This window comes from Taudactylus pleione, unplaced genomic scaffold (genome assembly GCF_031769625.1).
Source record: "Taudactylus pleione unplaced genomic scaffold, aTauple2 ptg000245l, whole genome shotgun sequence".
In the NCBI taxonomy this organism is placed as follows: Eukaryota; Metazoa; Chordata; class Amphibia; order Anura; family Myobatrachidae; genus Taudactylus; species Taudactylus pleione.
In genome coordinates this window covers 339,000-364,629 of record NW_028284647.1, presented here as the reverse complement: position 1 = coordinate 364,629, position 25,630 = coordinate 339,000, and the positions used below count along the sequence as shown (strand labels likewise).

Below are 25,630 nucleotides of genomic sequence, written 5' to 3'. Positions count from 1 at the left end.
GAGGGTGACAGCACTAGATGACAGGGAGAGGATGACGACAGGAAGAGGGTGACAGGGAGAGGGTGACAGCATTAGGTGACAGGGAGAGGGTGACAGCATTAGGTGACAGGGAGAGGGTGACAGCACTATGTGACAGAGAGGGTGACAGCACTAGGTGACAGGGAGAGGGTGACAGCACTAGGTGACAGGGAGAGGGTGACGACAGGGAGAGAGTGACAGCACTAGGTGACAGGGAGAGGGTGACGACAGGGAGAGGGTGACAGCAATAGGTGACAGGGAGAGGGTGACAGCATTAGGTGACAAAGAGAGGGTGACGACAGGGAGAGGGTGACAGCATTAGGTGACAGGGAGAGGGTGACAGCACTAGGTGACAGGGAGAGGGTGACAGCAATAGGTGACAGGGAGAGGGTGACAGCATTAGGTGACAGGGAGAGGGTGACAGCATTAGGTGACAGGGAGAGGGTGACAGCACTATGTGACAGAGAGGGTGACAGCACTAGGTGACAGGGAGAGGGTGACAGCACTAGGTGACAGGGAGAGGGTGACGACAGGGAGAGAGTGACAGCACTAGGTGACAGGGAGAGGGTGACGACAGGGAGAGGGTGACAGCAATAGGTGACAGGGAGAGGGTGACAGCATTAGGTGACAAAGAGAGGGTGACGACAGGGAGAGGGTGACAGCATTAGGTGACAGGGAGAGGGTGACAGCACTAGGTGACAGGGAGAGGGTGACAGCAATAGGTGACAGGGAGAGGGTGACAGCACTAGATGACAGGGAGAGGATGACGACAGGAAGAGGGTGACAGCAATAGGTGACAGGGAGAGGGTGACAGCATTAGGTGACAGGGAGAGGGTGACAGCATTAGGTGACAGGGAGAGGGTGACAGCACTATGTGACAGAGAGGGTGACAGCACTAGGTGACAGGGAGAGGGTGACAGCACTAGGTGACAGGGAGAGGGTGACGACAGGGAGAGAGTGACAGCACTAGGTGACAGGGAGAGGGTGACGACAGGGAGAGGGTGACAGCAATAGGTGACAGGGAGAGGGTGACAGCATTAGGTGACAAAGAGAGGGTGACGACAGGGAGAGGGTGACAGCATTAGGTGACAGGGAGAGGGTGACAGCACTAGGTGACAGGGAGAGGGTGACAGCAATAGGTGACAGGGAGAGGGTGACAGCACTAGATGACAGGGAGAGGATGACGACAGGAAGAGGGTGACAGCAATAGGTGACAGGGAGAGGGTGACAGCATTAGGTGACAGGGAGAGGGTGACAGCATTAGGTGACAGGGAGAGGGTGACATCATTAGGTGACAGCACTAGATGACAGGGAGAGGGTGACAGCAATAGGTGACAGGGGGAGAGGGTGACGACAGGGAGAGGGTAATAGCATTAGGTGACAGGGAGAGGGTGACAGCCATTGCATGACAAATAGAAAGTAATTAAATTGACTTACCTGGGGCCAGAACTGCAGCGCGTGGATAGCTCTTCCCCTTCCTAGCCCTGGAGTACTCACTAAACGCCGGGGACGGAGATCGTGACGTCAGATCTCCGGAGTCCAAGCAGTAGCACAGGGAGAGAGGAAGCTGGGGATGGAGGGGAGGAGCTTAGGAGAGGGGAGAGCGAGGCCCCTCCTCCCCCTCCAGCCGGGCAAAGACTCCTGTAAGCTGAGTCACTCTGGAGGGGAGGAGAAGAGAGTGGCCACTCCTCTCCCTTCGGCCGTCCCTGGCCTGTCATTAATGAACTTGTGGGCCAGTGTGAATTACAATGAGTTACACTGACTCCTCTTATGCAGCCGTTCAGGCTGTGGCTAGCTGCGCAGCGGCATAAAAGGAGTCAGTGTGACTCATTGTAATTAATTTCCGGCATCTTTGGGGACAGTGGCGGGACTCTGCCGCCCTTCTAACTTAGCGCCGTACGCGATTGCGTACCTGGCGTAATGGGCCGGCCGGCCCTGCCCCCAACGTAGGTGACCCTTTACGTACCTCTCTATGGGATCTATGTACTAAGGGGCATATGTATCAAAGCTTGATGTGAGATATATATATATCACCCACCAATCAGCTTCTAACTTACATTTTGCAGGCTGTGTTTAAGAAATGATAGTTTGGAGCTGATTGGTTGGTGATTATATAGTTCACAATTTTATCTCACATCAAGCTTTGATACATATGCCCTTAAGCCTTGGAGAAAGATAAAATGGATAGAAAGTACCAACCAATCAGCTCCTACCTATCATTTTTAAAACACAGCCTGTAAAGTGACAGTTATTATTATTATCCTTTATTTATATGGTGCCACAAGTGTTCAGCAGCGCCTTACATAGTACATAGACAAATAAGTGAAGAAGAAACCAGTGAGTTATAGTACAGTACAATGCGGCATAGGCGATCATAACACTCAAATAAGCAAAAGGGCGTAAGTGTTAGGTGCCCATGTGGGGAGTAAGGAGTAGATGAAAGTATAAGTAAGGAGAAGCACAGGAGGATAGAGGGCCCTGCTTGTGAGAGCTTACATTCAAATGAGTTATGCTGGGTACACACTAGACGATAGGTCTGGCCGATCTGCTGGATCGGGCGACATATCTAGCACATTGTCTAGTGTGTACCCGCTATGTCGCGCGTCGTTAACGACATCCTCCGTCGGCCCTTCATGCAGGGCCGTCAGAGGATGTCGTTAGTGCCGATGCTTCCAGTCTCTTCCCGCATCGGCAAATTTGTATGCACTCTGGGCCCTGTAGCTGAAGATGTTGCGATGGGTACACATCGTCTAGTGTGTACCCAGACTTAGGAGCTGATTGGTTGGTACTTATCTACATCCACTTTCTCTCTCCAAGGCTTAGTACATAGACCCCTAAGTCCGTATATCCTGCTCGTCTAGAATTGATGCGCCTATCGGGAGTCTGTGTCCTAGACATACAGGCTGCTTGGGTAAAACAAGATTAGGGGCCACACGGGAAATCTCGGACGTTGCCAGAGTGTCTCCAAAGTGGTAGGTCTTGAGGGAGAAGATGGGGCTGGCACAGCCCTGCTAACCCTGGCAGTCGCTTTGGGTTCCCCTGTTGTCCTGACTTGGATGGTTGACGTTGAGTCATTGATAAACTCTATATTTTGTCCTCCAGAGAGTAAATCCTGATCACTAAGCTCACACAAGCCGTAGGTCATGGGTCTATTTAATGGTTATGTTTGTTTTAGACACCTTATGAAATCTCTGCATGCTCAGCCTGACTACCCCTCAGACCATGCAGCTCCAAATCAATCTATAGATGGCAGGATTCAGATTTACAGACTTTGCTATTTTAACAACTGGCGATTTGCTTAAAAGCCTCGATCAGCTTCTCTCTTTATAGCAATCAATGCTGCTATTATCGGAGTGGGTAGACCACATTGAGCACCTAAGCTCTCCATAATGCTAGGAGGACAGAAAAAAAATAAAAGAGAGATAGATACAGATGGATGGATAGATACAGATATATCTATCATATAAAAATATGAGACGGCACTCAGAAGACTTGCATCATAGTGAACATGATGTGTAACATGCAGCAATATAAATACAGTATTTATATTGCTGCATGTTAAACATCATGTTCACTATGCTCTCCTGAGGAAGGGGACTAGAGCCCCGAAACGTTGACTACGTAATAAACTCCCCGTTTGGGGTACACGATTTGCAAGTCTGTTAAGTGCCACCTCATATTTTTGGATTATTTATTTTGGGGTCACTGATCCCCCGAGGAGGGCACCAGCTCTGGTGTTAGACACAGGTTGGAGACAGGTGTGTGTGTGTGTGTGTGTGTGTGTGTGTGTGTGTGTGTGTGTGTGTGTGTGTGTGTGTGTGTGTGTGTGTGTGTGTGTGTGTAAAATAAATAAATATAAATAAAAAAAATAAAAAAAAATATATATATATATATATATTATAATATAGTGTGTGCAGTCGTCGCTTTTATGGCCTAACATGTTCTAATGTCAAGTTTTTATTGTCTTGATTAGTGCAAAAAGAGTGAGCTTCAGCTCTACCGATCTAGACAAGGACATCCTGAGGAATGGCCTGTCGTCGCCTGCCAAGGTAAGCATGTCTGTTGCAGACTAATCTGCACAAATGCACTATGATCTCAGGTGGGTTGTGTGTGTGTGTGTGTGTGTGTGTGTATATATATCGTTTTTTTAATGTTTAGCTGTTTTTTGGCCTCTTGATATTTTTTTTTATTGGAATCTTTGACTTTGCCTCTCAACAAGCATAATTAGTCGGCCCCCTTCCCCCACCGCCCTCCAGACCCTCGCAGCTCCTGAGATGCAGACTTCAATACTTCACTGCTTAGAACACGAAGGGGTCTATTTACTAAGCCTCGGATGGAGGTAAAGTTTATGAAACGGAAGTACCAGCCACCCAGCTCTCAATTTTTCAAACACAGCCTGTGACATGGCAGTTAGGAGCTGAATGGCTGGTACTTTATCTCTGTCCACTTTATCTCCATCCAAGGCTTAGTAAATAGTTTGAAGTTTGATGGAGAAAATGTGTTGTCTGCTCCATCCTTTTATATTATTACTAGAAGTTACTCTATGATCTGGTGCAGCCGTGTTGGACACTCGCATGCAACAAAGTCAACTGTTTTAAAAAAAAACTTTTTCCAGATTCTGCACCAAGTTTTCCCGCTCCCTTAGACATCAATTGGGCGCCTGACTGTATTTGTGTGTGCAGTGTAAGAAGTAGCAAAACATTTCATACAATTTTTGTTTTGTTTTGTTTCTTTTTTAGCAAAGAAAAAATCCTTTCAATTCCAAAGGGTTAGAAGATGTGACCGATTCGATACCCGAAGGCGACCAAGTGAATGGACAACTTGAAGCAAAGCCTGGTAGGAAAACTCTCCTGGTCTTTTAACTTCATGTTTCTAAAAAAAAATAGATTTTCTAAAATAAGAGAAAAAAATAAAATCTGCTCCAGCATGCAGGCTCCTCGACGCAGAGCATTCGTGCTTATAGTTTGATGCTAAACATCCTCCGATCAATGTACAAGATAGGCGGGGTACGGTAGAGGTCCAGTCTTCTGTGTTGCCTGATGCAGAACTCATCCACAGCCTTCATGGACCCTTGTCGCTGACTGTTCTTGTGTCCGCTACCAAGGACTCCTGAGGGAAGCGCACAGTGCTGGGCTGTCATTTTATAGGTTTACAGCGACTGACAGTGGGAAGATATGAAAAGTGGGAGGAAGGGTATCTTAAGTACCTTCCCTCCATGTACCTGCCCCATTCTCCTAATACCCTGCAAGAGGAACAGAATGTATCGCATGTGCTTCCACCGCAGTTAAATACCTGGGGAAGCACTGGCTGCCACTGAGCGTTTGTGGAGGGGGGGGAAAGGTATACAGATGCCACCGCAGATGAGGTTGTCACCAGCCTTTGGGGTATAGTAATGGTACTGTACTATTCCATACAGTATAGGGGATGTAGTTATCGGTCTCAATCCCGACAGAGTAATCCCGGCAAGGGATTTAGCATAGGCGTTGAAATTCCAATGCCGGAACGCCAGACCGATCGCCCTCTCTGCCGGGTAAGTATACACTTAGTGCGGGGATGGGGTGGGTTAAAGTTAGGGACCCCCGGGAGGACTTAGGGTTTGGCACCCCCCCCCCGGGGAAGGTTAGGGTTAGGCACCCCTAAGGGAGGGTTAGAGAGGGGAGGGTTAGGGTACTTACGTCGAGGTGTCGGGATTTTGACCCGTTGGATGGACGCTGTCTGTATTTGGTCCGCCGGCATTACATACCAATTCCCAGTATGGCACCATCATATATAGCATACAGTATTAAGGAAGGGAAGATGGACAACACCCTAGAGAGAGAGAGGACGGATTTGGAACATGACATGGTCAGGGAGAGGAGATCGCTGTACCTGGCTGTTGCGCATGGTGGCCAGCGCTGAACAAGGGTACATGGATAAGGAAGGGGGCGCATGCATTTAATTTAGTAAAAAATACAGAATTGTAAAGACAGTGGGTAACGGAGAAGCTTATAATGGAAGATGGCCTATTTTCCTATGACCTAGATGATTAGGGGGTAGTTTCTTAAGAGCGACCGTTCTATTTTTTCCCCCGAAGATCCATAATGCATCAGTATAACTTATGCCACATCTTTTTTTGATATGTTGGTGGGGGTCTTTGGGAGCCTGAAAAAAATTGTAGCGTTTCACGGTGGTGGGAGTGACGAAACCGGTCACTATTTATGTTCCCCGAACCCTGTTTTTTAACACTGTCAAGGGAAGTAGTAGACCAGTGTTTCCCAACCTCTGCCGTCAAGGCACACCAACAGTCCAGGTTTTAGTGATATCCATGCTTGAGCATAGATAGTTAAATCAAAATAACTGAGGTTCTAATTAAGACGCCTGTGCTCAAGTTTGGCTATCCTTAAAACCTGGACTGTTAGTGTGGCCTTGGGGACTGTGGTTGGGACCATGCAGTGTGTCTTGTATACGTACTGTAAAAAAAAATGTATGTTCTGTTAATGTATTATCATATTTCAAATGTAAACTTGTTTGTGATTGTACATGTCATGTACAATGTTTATAGTTGCAAGCATCCTACATTCCGCAGTTTTATGCTAAGGGCATTCATGTGTCCCGTTTATTTAAACTGGACATACCTAGCTTGGAATAAAACTACTTATTGGAAAGAGACTTTTTGTAATGCTATGTTTGCTGCATTGGGCAAAAAAAAACAAAAAACATAGGGGCTGCTCAGTGCAATTAGATTTCCCAGGGCCCTAGGGACCGTGTGACACTTTGGATGGGCGTTGAGAGCGGATATTAGCAGGAGGGCCAATGAGAAGCTGCAGTAACAGACGCTGCTGCTTCTGATTGCAGCCATTTTAAAATGGGGAATTTAAAATGTTCACTTTGGGCCTGACTGTGAGGTGCGTGTGAATGTAACCGCATCTAGCAAGTCTTAGCAAACTGCGTATGCGCTGTAGCCAATACGCGCATCTCTGCATATCTGCAGGCGATTCCTGGTACAGATCCTGGAAGTTTTTTCCTGTCCGTGAAATGGGAGTTTCTGGTGTCTGTCGACTGGGCGAACGGTCTTGTGGGAGTGTTATGGAGTTACACCATATTCAGATTGGTGCCAATGCCAATGGGGGTGCCTGTTGGAGACTGATCATCTCCTATCATGGGGTCGGTGTAAGTGGCGATCCTTGTGATGCTCTATCTGATATAAAAAAGGGGGACAATGCTATGCGAACGCATGTAGATGTACATATAGTCGCATTAGCATTGATTTGAAATCCATCCGCATTGCGGCTGGATGCGGAGCTGAATGTAACTCAGAATCCGGCCCTTTATGTGGTAGTGCAGCTTTAAAGAGAAGCTCTGTCCTGTTTGCCTGTAATTTCCATGGAATCCATTTGTTTGTGTTTTAAAGCCACCTCTGAAATCCATTCAGCATTACTGGGAGCTGCCATCTTGTTGTAGTGCATCAGTATAGGGTAGAGAATGTCTTCCTTCCATTTTTGTGGTGATTATTATATGCAACACAATTCAATGTCTGCCAGAATTGTTGACTCCAAAGAAGCTTTAAACGATATTTGCAATGCTTTGTTGCTACCTGTACAATGCGTGTTACATCTGTCAGTCATTTTACGTGGTTTCTCTCTTCCAAATTGTAATCTTGTATAATCACTTCTTCTCAAAACCAATAAAAATTCAAATAAAAAAAACACAAGAAAATCTGTCTGATTTTTATTTTTTATAATCATTCGAAAATCCGCTTTCCTCCTTTTCTATACTTGATCAATGCATTGCTTTTCAGTCATGCATGAGGCCTTTTATTTCATCCTTGCCCTTATTTACATGTCTCTTTCAGACATCATGTCATCAATAATTAAATACGGTGTGAAATTACCTTATCCAGAACTAACAGGAGGGAGGCACATTTCGCAGAAGGTCGCGGATGACAGTCCACCAAAACCTGTCGTACAGCCTCCGGTACCAAAGCCAAGAACATTTTTTACCAATGGCCAGGCCCCACAACGGGCTGACCCTTCAGTTAAAAGGGACGACTCAGTCAATGGTACTAACAGGCGAGGCATATTAAAACGTCGGTCCAGTTCCAGCTCTACAGACTCCGAAAGCATAAGAATACCTCACAGTTTTGAGTCCAACAAAATAATTCTGCCTGGTTCCCCTATTCTCGAAGTTGGTCAGAATTATTTATTTGACGAACAACTTGCAACGAGCGAAGGCTCACCAGACAGGCAAAAACAAGTGAGGTTCGCTGAGAAGGTTCTACAGAAACCGCCTTCTCCAAGGCCGGAGCCCTACATCGTAAGGGAGACTGACGAATTTGGCATACTAGAACCGGGATTATATTCAGGTGACTTGGACAGTGAATTTCTTGATCATCACACTTCTGAAGAGCGCGTACCAGTTCAATATCCTCACTCTGCCCTGGATTATAATAATTCTGGACAAAATGACCTTCTGGAAAAACCAAAGGTTCCAGTAACTATAGAGACCCCTTCAACCACAACCTCCTCTTTGGATACTGAGGAGTTTCTGGATGACCCATATGAAGAAATAAGTAATCACAAAGTACAGACCATTTTGGAAGAAAAAATTCCTGAGAGAAGCATTGATTATAATGGTAAGGGATGAAGAATGTTATGCATCGCAAATGGGCTATGCCACATTTGTGCATGCAGGCATTCTCTTCAGTCTACTTTGGGTGCTCACTGCTGCGTCTACACGTGGTGAGGAAACTAGTGGTATATGCTGTGTTTATCGACACTTTTTGGTTACTCAGTGGGCAAAATCAGATCCACCCTGGGTAAAAGGGAATTTTAGGAAGTACTTTTTTGATGCGCACCACGCATTTCACAATTTACCTTCCACCTGACTCGAGTGTTTTAAAATACCTGTCTTTTTTTCTAGCAGGTAGATGCTGTGTGTAGGTATTTTTGTATGTATGAACCTATGATATGACTGTGTGTATATGTGTTTTGTAACTGTTTATGTTGATGGAAGCTATGAGGAAGGAAATCTACAAAATATAAATGTGTGTATGTGTATATATGTGTGTATGTAATTTATTACACACTGTAACTAAGGGGTCTATTTATCAAGCAGTGAAAAGCATGGAGAAGTGAACCAGTGGAGAAGTTGCCCATAGCAACCACTCAGCTTCTACCTATTATTTTATAGGCATACTTGATAAATGCTACTTGAAAGCTGATTGGTTGCTATGGGCAACTTCTCCACTGGTTCACTTTTCACTGCATGATAGACTCCCCAGTACCTGTAATTTTTGCAGTACAGTTTAAATGAAAGCAAACGCATGGTTGCCACAAGTTACAGAATTTTATCACCGGAATCTTTGTGAACATTTTAAACCCGCCCCCCATGTGTCTGTCTCAATTATCTTTAGTCCAGAATCCACCATCTGTTATTAGACATAAAGGATATATTTAATGCTGCTGCAGATTATGAATGGCTCATAACAAAATAATGTCTTTCCCATAATCTTCAGATCCTCTTTTGTTGTGTCTTTTCCCTTGCACTGGTGTATATCGTATCTTGTCCTATAATGTTTGGATAATTCATACAGCGTCTGTGCAGCATTTATTCCATCCAAATGTCTGTGTGTGTTTTTGAAGATACGTTTTCCCTTTGTTTTCTAGGTGCAGAACCGTTATACGCCGTCGTGAACAAGACTCCAAAAGTCAACTCACTGAATCCAGCAGAAGGTAAAACACCATCATCCTGTGTTTGTGTGACTGCACATGGAGAATACGTAGCATTTAATGGAAAGTGGGCAAGAGTGTACTGGAAATTGGGAGGGGGACTGTTTCGACGTGACAGGTGCACTTCATATAATGTACACACAGTGCTGTCTGTCTGCGTTCACCACTTGTAGTGCAGAGCAGTTGTGTTCCGCTTTCCAGAGGGAGACACGGTTTCCTGGGGAGGTTTGGTGGTCAATGTTTGGTTTGTATATGGAATAGTACCCCAGTAGGTGTAGGAAGATCTCATACAGATAAGGGGACATAGCCCAACAGGCAAATCTCCCATTTGGTGCACTATAGTCAAGCAACGGCTCACCTTCATTTACACAATTAACCCAGTGCAGGAAATACGATACTCAAGACTAGTGTATAATTACCAAATGCTACCACCATGGCGCGTTCTACCTGCCATGTAAGCACTGCATCCAACCCCCGGGATCCATCCCTTGACACATGTCAGTCACACTTGACACGTAGCCTGTGATGGCCCAATCTGTAACCCGAGCATTGGCTCCCACCCCACATCGCTCAGAGTCATTTCCACATCTTGTGCTTCGCTTTTCCTTCCGTAATACCTGTGACACAGAATAAATATACATTGAGACACAACCAGCAAGAACCACACGGCTACACTCTAGTTACAATACACCAGTGCAAAGACAAATGCTCAGACCTACAGCTATTTCTTGGCGCTGTTAACCCACGGGACGCCAGTGGCCACCCTCCTTATGTTCTTGTGCCATTCAATGACTTTGCTTTCAGAAACGAATGAAAGTCTGTGATAGAAAAAGGGCTCCCAAAGCCTAAGATACAAGTTGAACATACGTGTAGCAGTGAAGTTCCTATGCCCTGAGGGAACATAAAAGCAGGTTTCCTCATATGAACAAGCTCCTAATAATGTTAAGAAATATAGATGTCCGTGCTCACATGGCGTGACAGGATTTTAGATTTTTTTTTTATATATATATATATATTATTATGTTTGTTATGTGACTGACTGATTATAAGCCGAGTTTCGGATAATAAAACTGAATGCAGCGTATTCACCGGAAGTCCCCTATGATTGCCATTTTATCTCCGATATCTTCAGTTCAGATAATGGCCTGGAAAAAAACAAATAAAAAAAAGGGGAAAACTTATCTGCCTTGTATAACAACGCTTTTGTTTAGTGTTCCTTTATGATTGGTATTGTATGTTGTCTTGCTGGTTATTGTAAACTATAAACTGGAATTCTGTTAAGCTGTTGTACTGTATAGTTTTTCCATTCTAAGATTCCGCAGTGTTCTCAGTACAGCTGCAAACCGTGCTTCATGCGTGATCACTCACGTCTCGGATATGTTATTGTTCTAGGACGGTTTTGAGAGCTAAATCTAGAAAATATTGTATGGGGTCCCTCCTGTGAGGCCACTTGTTCTAAGGAAATTAATCTACTGTGTGTAGGAAATGAATGTGTTTTAACCCGACACCCAAATTTGTAGTAAATGGCTAAGAATCATGCAAATAAAAATGCGCTGTTCAGTACAACCCTGACTTTTCACTCTAGTTTTGTGTTAAAAAGTAGTTTCATTGGAATAGATCTCCTCCCTTCATTAGACAGTGGCACACACCCTTAAGGATGACCCAGTGGGACTGTTATAAAAAAAAAAAAAAAATGAAAATTCCACCATTTAAGGTGCTGGTCCTGCTATAGTATTTTAATCCACCAAGTCACACAGGCTTCCAGACTCCTACAAAATGGCATCCTGCGGCATTGTGGTAAAAAAAAAAAAATTGGACATATTTTCTTAATTATGTAAATAATTCCAATTATAAAAATATAGCTCAATAAAGGTATAGCATTTCATCAACAATATATGATCATAAGCAAATACACTATATGTCACAATGTCCCAGAAACAGAGCATGCATCTAGATAGCTGTACATTAGTGGTGAGGACACGTCTTCTGTAGGCTAGCGACCTCTAGTGGGATCAAGTTGGAAGATATTTTTTTTCTTTTATCCACTCGCTGTTTATCCAACTGAGATTAGGAGGGCGGTGGATATTTTAGTGAAGTTGGGTCAATCAGGAAGATTTTTCTTGGTGTAAGAGACAATTTGGGTAGAAAGCAGAAAATGGTTAACAAGAACCCTTTAGAGCACTCCAAACTTGGGTCTTCTAGGCAGGCGTGCCCAGATTGCGATTTTTGAATCTGTCCATTGTTATGTTTGTAAAGTGTGTGTATGTTTTTGACTGGGAGTATTTTGATTTGCATATATAATTGTATTTTCTTAGACTGTGCAGTACAGGTGTGATTTTTGCTTTACAGTGACTTGGGGGAAAATTTACTAAATTGCGGTTTTGCAAAACCACCAAATTTTTATTAATTTTTTTGGCGATTTTATGCACGGTTTGGCAGCCGTCAGATGAAAGAGCATGATCTGATATCGCCATGCCACACCTTTTTCAAACAACAAAAATACAAACTGTGCGACTTGTGAGGCCATAGTTTGCAAAGCCGCACCTCGGGCTATCAGAAAAAACAGGCAGGACTTTTGCCTCTTACATGTGGTTCTGATAGGTGAGAGAGCTGAAACCGCGTGCTGTTTGAGTTATTTATTCAATTTCTTTCCTGCTAGAAGATAGATAGGTTAAAGGAAACCAATATCTAAAGAAGATAAAAATCCTCCCGCCACCCCCTCACTTGCATTCAATTCCAGCCCAGTGCTATTCAGCATGCCCTGGTCTTCTGGAGGAGGAAAATTAAATGCTTGTGTGCAATCACCTAGAAGGGCCTGGCCCAATACATAATAACACTGGGCTCCATTTTGGTACTCCCGGCCAATGGGTACCTGTGTAAATGACTACTAATGCCTACTCTTGTAATTTAATTAGATCTTGTACCCCACTGTTTAATTGTAATTATAAAAAAAAAAAAATGCCCCCTCCTGTAATATAATAAATGTAATGACTTCATTAACAGAAAATGTAATTATTACTAACCTAAAATAATTTTTTCTTCTTGTTTCATTATAATATAAATACAATTAGAATCCTGAAATCCCAGCAGGGAATTAAAAAAAAAAAAAAGAAACACTGAACGTACAGATTCTAATGAGCCTATCAGGGGTGGTCTCTTGCACTACTCCTCCCAATCAGATAGCTTATCTGATAGGGTATTTGTGATTGGCTGTCTGGCTATTGTGCAACCGATTCATCAAAGAGGAGAGACAAATAATTTATTGTAGACGGGACACAATAAATCAAAAAGGGGGCACTAATTATTTATTATTTTAAAGGAGGGTACAACAGTCATTTGTTATTACAAGAGGGGCCACTAATATAGTTACATTTAAACAGGGCGCACAAGAATGTTTTAATTATAAGAGGGGTATATACGAGTAATTATTTACCCCGTCACCCACCAGCCAGTAAGCATTGAGCAAAACCTCTCGAGGTGCGGGAAATCCAAGTATATTTTCAGGCTGATCTGATAGAGTACAGGCAAAATACTATGTAGCACTTGCTATCCAATATCGCCATGCATATTAGACTAAATTGATAGACATTCAAACCTCTACACACTGCCAGTTATTTTACTTTTCACCCTCTAAAGCACATGATATTAAATCCTAAAATTTGTGGGTAAGAACAGTTCTAGATGTGTGGTGGTTTGCAAAGCTGGTTAAGAAACAAAAGCTGGTTAGTAAATTTTACCCTTGTTGTTTGTTAATAATGGTGATGCTAATATGCGCTGTATTGGATATGTGGTCTCTGGAAAATACAGTTAATGTTGGTTTTCCCACAGAGTTTGCTATGGAGGATGCTCTCAGAGAACCATGGTTCCTTGGCCAAGGATGGAAGACTCCAAATACTTACCAGAGTGAAAAACCACTGGTGTTTGGACAGAGCTATGGCGGAGGTGGTAAAATAAGCTTTGAATCCCGTTATCCCACTAGAAAGCCTGAAGAGAGCTACATCTTCACCAGAGAACCATTCTTGGCTCCAGAAAGAGCAGCAAATATTGAGTCTTCCTACTCTGACCTCAAAAATAAGACAATGGCTACGCCTCAATATGACAATGACTATGTAGAGTCTGTAGCAGCATGGAGACGACCGTTCTTGGAGAACAAAGAATCTTTGAGACGGCCAACTACTGACGATCCTGAGCAGCAGAAAACATCTACACGTACAGTGCAGAAAGTCCCCAAAGTTGATTTCAAGGACGAAGGCTTGCTAGCAAGTGCATACGCAGAAAATGAGGCCAATTCCAAATATTTCCCTGGAGACTACAAAAGGGAAACTAAGTACGAGCCTCTCTTCCTCAGAAATACACACAATGCTGATAGGCCAGCTGGGCCAAACTTAAAGTCAGCCAACTTTAAAGTAATGTCTTTGAAAGAGAGAATGAATGAAATGCCAAGGCAACAGATGTTCGACCCTTCCCAATTCCAAAGCTTAAAGAATTTCTGGACTGTAGAAGAGAAAAATTTGCAGACAGCAGATGTTGATACATCACCAAATAAACTTCTCACAGACATCTTAAACAGGAACAAGCCCACCAGAGCTGATCTCAAACAAAGAAACTCCAGGGAGATCCCAGGGGATGACCTAGTATTCCCTAACACATTTGACAGCCTTTCTGAGGAGGAACAAACCTCTCAGAAAGTAGCCTCCTGGTTGGCACAGACACCCACGGTTTATGGGGTCAATAAAGTGGATCACAGCGAAGAACCATTCGAACCTGGCAAAGAAGTTATAGAAAATATCCAAAAATCAGCGGCCATTAAAAAAACGAATGCTGAGGATTTTACTAGTGCACTTCAAAAACTCCAAATAGAAGCTTCGGAATCCCCCAGGATTGCTGAGCCAGAAGAGTTGCGGACTGAGGAAATTTCTGCGGTTTCCCTGAATTCCGAGGAAAAGAGGCCTCCTGCTGCCGATATTAACACTACTTATGAACAAGTTTTAAAAAGAAGTACCAAGCCTACCGCTGGGAAAGATACAAATCTTATTGTTTGGGACATACCAACAATGCGTAGTGTACAGTCTGAGCACAGTGTTGGAGAACCAGTTGAAGAAACGGTCAGCAAAACTGTAGCACCGGCAAAGGAGGAAAGTGCATTCAATATTGGTTTAGAGAAACTCCAGACAGAATATGCCAAGCCTAATGAAGAATGCCAAATGGATGAATCAAATCTGCCCTATGAAGACCTATATGAGGAAGATGCAAATGAGCCAGAGGCAGTCATTGAGAAGTCAAATGCACCAAAAAGTCGAGACCAACTGGATTTTATTTCCTCACTGAATAAGCTAGAAATAGAAGCCTCTAAACCATTGTTCCTTCCAACTGAAGATCAGGATAACCTTCCTGAAGAAGAAATTACACTGAACACAGTAAGCCCTGTGAAGTCCTCCTATAAAATTGGTTTTGAGCATATTATCTCACCTGAAGATAATAGTCCGTTTCAATCTCCTGTAGAACACTCTTTAACATATCAAGCTCCAAGGTACTATCCACCCAACAATACGCATAGCGCTGAAGTGGTAAATGAGTATGAAGAAACTGTAGAGAAGATCACAGTGCCAAAAGTTGAAAGTGATCTCTGCTCTGCACTGAAGAAACTAGAAATAGAATCACAATCCAACAATGAAAATGTTGAGCAAGACCTTGAAAAGTCAAAAATTAACCCATCGTTGCAGGCCAACAAGTCTCCAGTACAAACCACTTTTATTAAGTCGTCTACACCTCTGTCTTCTACTGAGAAGGAACAACCTGATCTGCAATTATCATACTCAAATAGAGCTGGAAGATCTGTATCGGCAGTTGAGGAGACCCCAAAGGAGTACTCTTACGAGGCCAAACCAATGTTTCAAATAGAACTGCCAAAATACACTGCTAATACCCAGGAGAACTTACCAGTGGAAGAAGAGGAGACCATAGAGCGGACCATTGTTGGAACTGAAGAAAACAGTGGTGACTTTCAAAACCGGTTAATGCGTCTGCAAGACGAAGCAGCCACTGTTTCAGTAGAGTCAGGAGATCGATCAGTCTATGAAACTGTCATATTTTCAGAGTCTCCGAACAGAAAAGTAATTTCTAAAATAGTGTTCCCTAGCATCGAATCACTCCCTACGTATAGTTATGGCACACATGATGCTGAGAAGACTAATGAGGTCGTAAGTAACGAGTCTTCTCCATGGAGTAAACCGAAGGATCATAATGAACAAAAGTCCCCGGCCTATTCTCGGCTTGAGGAGCTGGCAAAATATCCTCGCTCTGCTGATAAATCTGGCTTTTACAATGGAGACGCAAGAAATGTGCTATGTGAGAATTTTTATTTCTTATTTTAGTTTTCTTGGTTTATTTTTGGTATATAATTTATGTAGTGCACTTTCTCAAAGAAAAATAGGAAATGGAAACAATGCCAGACTGTATTAATGGTGGTTAGTTTCTTTTTTATATTATTATTATTATATTTCTTTTTTATCCATTTAATACAGTGCCTGGCAGTGTTTCCTGGTCAGTAAGCACTGACTTCAAACTTTAGAGACCGTTAATGTTCAGCACAAACACTTATATTTTATGCCCCAAAATAGATGTCCACCATCTGCCATTTCCTTCTCCTGTGTCAATGCCCTCACTCCGTATGACAGGGTATCTCATACTGGGAATCCCCTGTTTCTGCTTTGTAGAGATCTCAAAATTCAGTGTTTCATCCCAGAAAACATGATATCCTCCTCTGCTGCATCATCCAGCTGATGTTTCTACAATTGAAAGGTCTGAATATATTAAACTAGTCAAACTCAGACTTATTTAGGTCTCTAATTATGGGTTGGAGTTGGGGGATGCATTCTTTTAAGAAATGTAAATTGTCTTTTTTTTTTTTTTTTCGTTTATAAAATTACTAAAAATTATTTTATGTAATTTGTAATTTTGCTGTTTTTGTCTAATAGCTATAACCCACAAATTTAAATTTCTACAGGTGGTTAAACGTTTCTGCATTTTAATTCAGATTGTGACTTTTTTTTTTTTTTAATCCACTAACTACTAATTGTGTTTTTTTTTAAATTGACCTAAAACCGTAACGGTATGCATGAAGTATTGAAGGGATCCAGTTAATATCCCGACAATCGGGATGCCGGCGTTTAGAATGCCGGTGCCGGAATCCTGACACCTGTCAGAATCCCGGTGCCAACATCGTGACTGTAAATACTGGGATTAGGGTTAGGCACTTGGGGGAGGGTTAGGGTTAGGCTCTAAGGAGGGAGGTTTAGGGTGCAGGGAGAGGGGAGGGTTAGGATACTGACTGACAAGAGTCTGTATCCTAACCCTGTTGGGATGCCGGCTTCGGGATTCTGACTGCCGGGATACCGAGCGCCGCCATCCTGTACCCAACTCATATTGAATTGATAAAGGCACTTAAATTAAATAAGGGTTTATATTTTCATTGTGATTGGGTTACTTCTGCTATCAATACCTACTTATCAATATTTTTGTGTAAAATAACCTTTGTGCGCGTGGTGTTGTACGGAATAGTTCCACTTTGTCTGGTTTGTAGCAATTTTGTCGTAAAGAAGGTAACAGATTTCACAGTTCGGTACTTGCCTAAATTTACACAATATGGTATGACCCTTGTATTAACATTCTATAAAGAATGATCGATCAAACTTTTGTAGTTCATATGATTTATTTGTTTATTTTAATTGTTATATCTGAAACTCCTTTTTACAGTAAATTGCTTCCAAGATAGTTATGTTTTTGTAGCAAACATTAACCATTTTTGCCTATTGAACATCATCAACATAGAACATTCCAGTAATTTTATTGCACATTGTAATAGTAAATAACAAAAATCTCTATTCACTATTGCAAAAATGTTTTATATGCTGATCTATGTACTTAATGCGCTTATACGAGACCATGTCCCAATTAACCTGCAATTGTCCAAGGTAGTCTTCAATGTGCATTGTTGGTTTGGTGTTTTTGTTTTCTTTCTCAATCACAGGTAATTAAATTCTTGGATTGCAACGTAGGTCGGGTTCCTAATACTTTGTATGGTGATAATTCAATTAGGTGCGAGGGGAGCGAGTTGCTTCTGTAACAGCGTTGGAACTCCACCTCACAGGCCAGACTTGTGTACTTTTGTACGCAGCCCTCAGGGGCTATGAACATAATTCTGCAAGTACGGCAGTTCCAGAAGGGCGGCATATAGCCGTACTTACTCGCAGCCATGACTAAGTCTCGTCTAATTGAATTGACCCCGAACTTTTACCATGATTGTTTTCTTTAAACTATTATGTGCTAACAACTGATAATACAGTTTAACCTTAATTATGCAAATAACTACACTTACAATGTAAGGGGTAGCTTGCTGTCAATGAAATAGACTGTAATCAAAATATTGTAGAACGAGTTCCTTGTAAAGTAATTCAATAACCTAATTTAATATTGAACCATTACTCTTGAAAGAAACTCCTGGATAATATTGTGTTCTAAATTCAAATAGCCGGCTGCCATAAGGGTCAAGTTCACAAGTTGTCAACAGACAGGGCGTAATGAAAAAGCGATGGAGAGGAGTCCCTGGCCGGCAAGATAGCGTCAATCGTAGCAATCTGGCCTGTCATATTGAGGTTTAAAAAAGTATAAGTGGTCTAGTCATCAGTAGGAGCTGGACGGCGGGGGGGAAGCCTCTCACAGGCTCAATTCAGCATTGCGCCGGTGTGGAGACAGCTGCTCCGAAAAGCCGCTGTCCCCGCCATCAGTAACAGTGCTACTTCTGTAGCAGCGCTGCTTACCTCCCCTGTGACCGGCTTCTGCGCATGTGTGACCTGAGGTGGTGCTTATTCTCACAGGCAAACTCCGAAAACTTTTTGTTTTTGGAGTTTGCTGAATATCAGGTGGCCCTATCTGGCACCTGATGATGAATGGCCCGGTAACGGAAATATGTGGAAACCAGCGTATCCGCATGTGTAACGGACCGTTAAGTTATGATGAATGGCCCTTGTTTATTTTTACAATTTCTATTAAGGCACCAGATGATATTTAGTAACCGGGGCATAATATTTATTAATACCCTGTTACCCACAGCCCAGAGAAAGTAGGAAGGACCCATTTCTAGTTAGCATTGGGCAGTAGCCTCTACATGTTTGCCCCTCCCCACTCCTAGAGGACTGTGTGCTCAATGCTGTGTACCATGGGCTTATTATTTATGCACCATAATAGTCCAAGTTGCCAGCACTGTATGGGTTTAAAACATATGGGTTTTCACTGCTCCATATCGATGGGTATTAAATCTGCAGACTCTCCCCTTTACCGCCATCACCACATCTTGACCATTGTCAGTTGAAACACAGATTAATATTTAATTTGCACACAAATAATAATTTTAATTTCATATTGTTTCTAGGTTAATGCTCAGCCGGCTCATCCTTTTTGTATAGGATCTATAGCTTTTTTTTTTTTTGTTGTTTTTAACAATTCAGCAATTTAAGTAGAAACCCTTCTTTTATGTACACTTATGGAAAGGCATTCCTTTCTTTTTATTACAGATAAGAAGCCAGAAATTTCTACTGGAGTATCAAACTCTGAGCCAGGTAAGCCAGCTCCGGCAGTTAGCCCAAGCGATTCCGCATCATCCAGACATGATAAATATACATTTGAGGTTATGAAGGCTCAGGATGCATCCATAAGTAAAGTTCTAGATTGGTTTAGTAGAAGTTCTGACATGGGTGATGAACAGTCACCATCTGTTGGTTTGATGGAGGAAGCAAAAAATAGTCGGCAACAAATACCTACCCGTGTTGGTTCAAGTGAAGATGAATCTGGAGCTGGTGTTGATAATGTAGTAAATGGTCTCTTAACACCAGTGAACACAGAGTCCATCTCAGAATCTGAGCTTCCTAAAATGGCTGGGAACCCGCATTCAAACTTATTAATAGGCAATTTTAAGAATATCGACATTGATCAATCAAATATACTAAATGCTGAATTTATGACACCAATCGCCCCAATGGAAGAAGACTCCATTCCACTTGAACAAGTCCATTCATGTGTAAAAGCTGAAGAGCCCCTGGAATTTGGAAAGAGTGGAGGTGGATGTGGAAAGATAAATAACCATGTTGGCAATGATGATTCTGTAGGAAAAGATCTACAGACGGTAGAAAAGATGGATGTTTTTGAGAATTACAATGAGGACATAAAAGCTAAAATGGAAGCCAGCATCTTAAAGTCTCCATCACTTGTTAAGGTTGAGACAGGAGGGACTCCAGTATATGGAGAAGATAAAGAGCAAGAAGAGGTTGAGCTAACTTCATCTGGACCTACTGTTTTAGAACAAAGTGAATCTCTCCAAAATTCTAAAAAGCAGGCGTTAGTGAAACTTAATATTCCACAAAATAGAGTCAGTGATATTAAGCAATTCTGGGAAGGGGAAAAGCCATTTCAATCTGTAACAAAAAAATCAGTCTTAAAACGTACTTTTAGTCCAAGTGAACGGTCCATCACTCCAAAGAGCAGTTCATTTGACAGTGATGATCAGAGTGGTTCAAGCATTGTGACCTTTAAAAAAGTTATGTTGGAAGAGGACGACGATGATCAGTTATCTCCCATTGATCAGCTGAAATCCTTCTGGGAAAATGAGAAAAACAAAGAAGTGATAAAAAGTCGTCCAGGTAGACCGTCAATGAAGAACAAAAGCTTGGACATTGAAAGTGTGTTCCCTGCAGCAGAGCCCAGACCAGACTTTAGGAAGAGGCACAAATTCAATTATTATTCTGAAAAAGAACAAATCACAGGTCCAGAGAACAATGCACCTCAGAGAAGTGTTTCACTTGGCGAGAACACAAATGATGGTGAAAATGACCAGCAGAAATCCTCAAACTTTCAGAGCTTAAGAAGCTTCTGGAATGTGGACAGTAAGTCAAAGGGTATCAACCCGCAAGTTCAAGAATGGTCAGAAACCTCAAATAGGCAGTTTAATTCCAATCCTGATATAAGTAGCAAAGATCCACTAACTGCAAAAGTTAAAAATAAGCTAGCTTCAAAAAGTTTAGAGGACATTCGAAACAGTATGCCCGATAGTTCTGCGTTTCAATCGTATGACCCTAAACATGATCGAAAAGGCATAGTAACTATTCCTAGTCAATTTAATATAGAAAAAATTAATACGACAGGCCCAAATTGCTCAGTACAAGAAAGTGAAAGTGCATCTAAGCAGCAGTTTGGCAGTAAAGTTAAAATAAATGTAAACATTGTAAAAAAAGAGGTTTCAGAAGAGAGATCCCCTTCTGTAGAATGTGAAGTTAGGGATGCTACTCCTGCTTTGCCTTCTAATACTTCTAGCATTACAGTAGAAACAAAGCAAGGTAAAGCTGTTCCTACACAGGAAATCAATATTTTAAATGATATGGATAGTGTACAAAACCCTGGCTATAGCAATAAAGATGATGGAGAAGAATTTAATAAACAACCTGATCTGGTTACTTCACTACCGCAGAAAAATTATGTTGAATACCTAAAAGACCCAGAACCTAGTTTTGATAATAAAAGCGTGTTGATGTATTCTAGTAGTGCAGAAGAAAATCCAGAAGCCATAGACAATCCTTCATGTGATAAAAACCTAAATAAATTATACAATAACGAGTCTAGACCTGATGAACCCAATAGGACTGCAATTACACCAACTATCCAGAACAGGGTTGAGAGCAAGGTTCCTATACTAAAGAAACCTTCAAACTCAGCTGACCCATCTCTTCAAGAAGACTTCGAGAGTCCATCTAAAATAAATCAAGTGGTGCCATCTGAGAAATTGACAAAGGTTTCGGAAGTCGTATTGAAATCGTTTGCACCAAGAAAGGCTGAAGTTAAATTAAATTTACAAAAATTAAGGGATGAATTTTCTGATAATCATTCTAGTTTGCCAATAGAGCAGAAGTCCATGTCTTCTCCTCTGAAACCTATGTCATCAAGTAAATCAATAGAAAATGATCAATTGGAGCTCCAAGATGAAGAAAATGGTGAGCATATATATTCTAATGTAACAAATGACGGCGTTCCAAAAAAAATTATTGCAAAACAGGGTGGGTTTGACAATAGTCTGGCAAAGATTCCAGTAGATCCTGATGTATCTGGATCTCCACCAAACACTGCCCAGAAAGATCATTCAGAAAGTGTCTATACTATAAAGTCATTTGATTCCAGTGAAGTACCTATTAATGAGAGTGTTGAGAAAACTGTAGTTCCAAACAAAAAGGGTTTTAGAGGATTGCAAAATCTTTACAATGAATCTTTGGATACACCAATTACCCCAAATAAAAATCTGCCCAATGATGAATATATGGAGATACAGGAACCTGGCCAGGGTGTTGGCGAAGAATTAGCAGCCACTGAAAATGGCAGCGACGTCCAAAGAAGTTCAAGTACAAATGAAAAACCCACAGCCCATCAGCCACTTACACTGAATATTTCTTCAAAAAAGACAGATAAACGAAATGAGGACATGTACACACCTCTCAAAAAATTGTCCTCAATTACACCGCATTCTACTAGTCTTATGCATGATAACGTGCTTGATCAACCGGTCCAGGAAGGATGGGGAAATGCATCATCAGACACTATCGGCTCATCTTCAGATTTGATGGGGTCTCCCAAATCCGCAAACCTAATTTCTGAAGAACCTACATCTGAACTAAATGTTTCTTTTGCCAGGGAAACAGAGTTTTCATACCCATTGGCCGAATCAAATGATAATAAGGGATATATTGCTCCGCCAACAGTACAGAGTAAAAAAGAAATTCTAGAAAGAATTCCAAGTCCAATTATTCTGTCCAGAACTCCATTTTATCACTTTGACGAGAGGCTGAGAAAGCTCTATGAGGAGTCAGCCGGCGCCAAACCTACACTTACAGACACCACGAACATGGAGAATGTGACACCGAAAATTGAACATGAACAAAAAGCTGAAGTTCATTTATATTCTAGTGAACCAAAGACAACAATCCTTAAATCATTTAACTCAACTTTGGATTCTTCTGTGACAATGCCAGCTGAACAGGAGGCACTGATTGATAAAAAAGCTGCCTCTGATTCTCAGGCTCCGGATACTTTGGTACAGGAAGTAGAAGAAACAATTGAGAGAACTCATGCACCAAAGAGAATACCGTCCTATACTAAAAGCCTAGATAAACTTCAAAAGGAGGCCCTGGATGACGAGGAAGGAAGATGGATAGGAAACGTGCCTCCTAAACACATGACTACAAGTGAGCTCCAGCCCAAATTGAATGAAGATTTTTTCATAGAAAATAAAGTTTCAGCAACAACTCCCGATGTAATGGAAGTTTCTGTCCAAGAAAAAATGGAGCCTGCCAGATTTGAGGAGAGTCAAGAATCTGCTTCAGAAACAAAGCCTGCCTTCGCATCCCTGAAACAGAGCACACCCTTGAAAGAAAAAAGCAGCTCTTTGCGGAGGAGTACACTGGAACTTTACCTTGAGACGCCATATCGGAGGGAAGTATCCAAAAGTATTGATTTTAATCTTTCCGGATATATTACTTCAGAAGTTGACAAAGAGAGATGTAGGTTTTAAGTCGTGTTTTTTTTTTTTCACAGTATAAATGTTCAACTTATACTAATATTATGTCATCTCTTGTCCCCATCAAGAAGTCCCGACTCAGTTTAAAGGGCTTTTATAGAATTTAAAGTTTTCTAATTTTTTTAGGTCTATCTTCAGACATTTTAATTTACAGTTTTGTATATGTCCTACGGCAACGTTTGCTAAGAAAAAAGTAACCCTTTCACATTTTTTTCATTGGCTTCCTTCTTTGTTTTTAACTAAAGCTTTTTAGTCATTATAGCCATTGGATATGACACAGAAGTGCATTGTTTTAAATTATAACCATTGCACAGAACATAGTTGAACTGTGTACTATCAGCGGACAATTAAAAGCCAGGCCTTGGCAAAAAACGAAAAAAAAAAGTGAAATAAAGATGATACAATGTATTTAGCAAAGTTGTTCGAGGGCATGTGCAAACCTTTAAGTTACATATCCTTGAAGTTGACAATCCCTATAAATTATTTCTGTAAATCCGATTCGTTGTAGCATTTAGAAATAAATGCTCGGACGAATTGTCCCTGTGTTTAGAAGTGTATCGGTCATGGTTTCCTTTGTAGAGTGCTCACCTGCTTTGTTTCATGACAGGTATGGAAGACTCAAACCCCATTTTGAGCGCATTGAAAAGGAGCGCAGCTAAAACGCTTAACTCCAAAGCTGTACAGGAGGTTTCCCCCACAAGTACAAGTGAGGATGTAGCATGTCTGCTGTCTCCTTAAGGCCCTACTAAACCAGCTAACATGCACTGTCTGAGCTCCATCTCTAGTACACTAACCACTAATGTAGCCGCCCAGGCTTCTCACAGGGCCGTCCGTGGACTCTCCTGGCGCTACACAAATTGATGGCACCAGAGACATTTGTTCTGAGCCTTTATTACAAAACTTCAATTAGGACACATTAAGCTGCTGATGGCTCTGGTCACATCAATGAAGACTATAACTCTTGCATGTTAAAAGTTATTTTATACCTAAGTTTCTGACATTTTCTCAATTATGCTACTACATAGATGCAGTAAATAATAGACATGTTCTGATTCTGAAGCTATCATAATATTTTGAGTTTTGCACATGCCGAGAGGATTTCTCCAATGGTGAACCCTGCCCACTTTCTCTTTCTCAACCAATAATAACTGGCACTCCCTTTGTTACGTTCATAGCTCCACCCACATTCTCAATATTTTGTTTTTGTTTTGTTTTTTTGAACATTTGACAATGATGACTATTCTATCAGCTCCTCCAGTTCTAGGCAGAATATTATGTAAAATCTCTGCCTTGGATTTTTTTTTTCCCCCTGGAATTCTGTACCTAGAATTTGAGTGTTTTTTAAATGGTTTATCTTAATCCTTTTGTCGTGTTACAGAATTATGTCCCACATCTTAGAGCATGATCCAAGCATAAACATTTAAAGCAAACCTTGGCGCGCACACACAAATACTTTTATATTCCAATCTTAGTGGCCAAGAATAGTACTTATAGTGATTGAGAAAATGTCATTGTTTTAAAATGCATGGCTATATAATTTATAAAAATATTTTTAAAATTCTTGTAAGTGTCTAAATTTTCTAAATAGGTTAATTTTAATGTGAGCATTCTGTGTGAAAAAAAATCTTATCTATATTTTTATCTTGAAATAACGGCCACTCCATTTTCTGGGAAATCAAAATTTTAATCAACCTAGTCATAAGGATTTTGCAAAAGCCATTGGTATCTTAAAAAAAAAATTTAAATAAAAAAAAACGCTGAATCCAAAAATAAATGTTTGATTAAGAACATTCTTCTGTAAGTATTGTCTAGTTCTCCTCCTGTAAATATAATGTTTTATGTAGAACAGCAGATTTCAGATGCATAAAACAGGGACTATGAAATGAGAGTAGGGAGAAGGCTGTTCATGAAAGCTTACAATGTAAGCATCTTTTTAATCTGTGTCTCATCTGTTCAGTTTGTTGTGGGATGGGTGGACAATGTTCTCTATATGGGGAGATACCGGTACAGTGCTTTGTTATAGAGTATGGTGAAAAAGGAACTGGGTAAATTGGAACATGCTCTGTTTTCTCCTATTGCTGCTTTGGCAAAGCACTTGTGTGCATATTTGCTGCTTCTCCTATTAGGGATCATTTTGCCCTTGGTAAACAGTTGATCGCTAACATGAAGGCCATCAGTATTGTGCTACAGCTTGGTTGGTTGACTGGGATGAGAGAAGATGAGCATTTTTGTCTACAGGGAGGAGAGAGAGGTGAAAATGGCTGGCTAATGATAGTGGTGAGAGATGAGATTG

At 41.6% G+C, this 25,630-nt stretch overlaps 1 protein-coding gene across 13 annotated transcripts in view; it reads left to right on the top strand.

Moving 5' to 3' along the window:
• SYTL2 (synaptotagmin like 2) overlaps window positions 1-25,630 on the top strand; it is a 109,478-nt gene that overhangs the window by 67,253 nt on the left and 16,595 nt on the right. For 4 of the 13 annotated variants that reach the window (XM_088479786.1, XM_088479783.1, XM_088479782.1 and 1 more), the window contains exons 5-11: window positions 3,992-4,067; window positions 4,758-4,854; window positions 7,850-8,629; window positions 9,663-9,728; window positions 13,554-16,073; window positions 19,298-19,342; window positions 23,945-24,043. In XM_088479786.1, the coding sequence (XP_088335912.1) occupies window positions 3,992-4,067; window positions 4,758-4,854; window positions 7,850-8,629; window positions 9,663-9,728; window positions 13,554-16,073; window positions 19,298-19,342; window positions 23,945-24,043 (3,683 nt within the window). Of the gene's footprint in view, window positions 1-3,991; window positions 4,068-4,757; window positions 4,855-7,849; window positions 8,630-9,662; window positions 9,729-13,553; window positions 16,074-19,297; window positions 19,343-19,368; window positions 23,321-23,944; window positions 24,044-25,630 lie in introns of those variants that run through there. The other 9 variants (XM_088479787.1, XM_088479785.1, XM_088479792.1 and 6 more) reach the window with 6 other exon arrangements.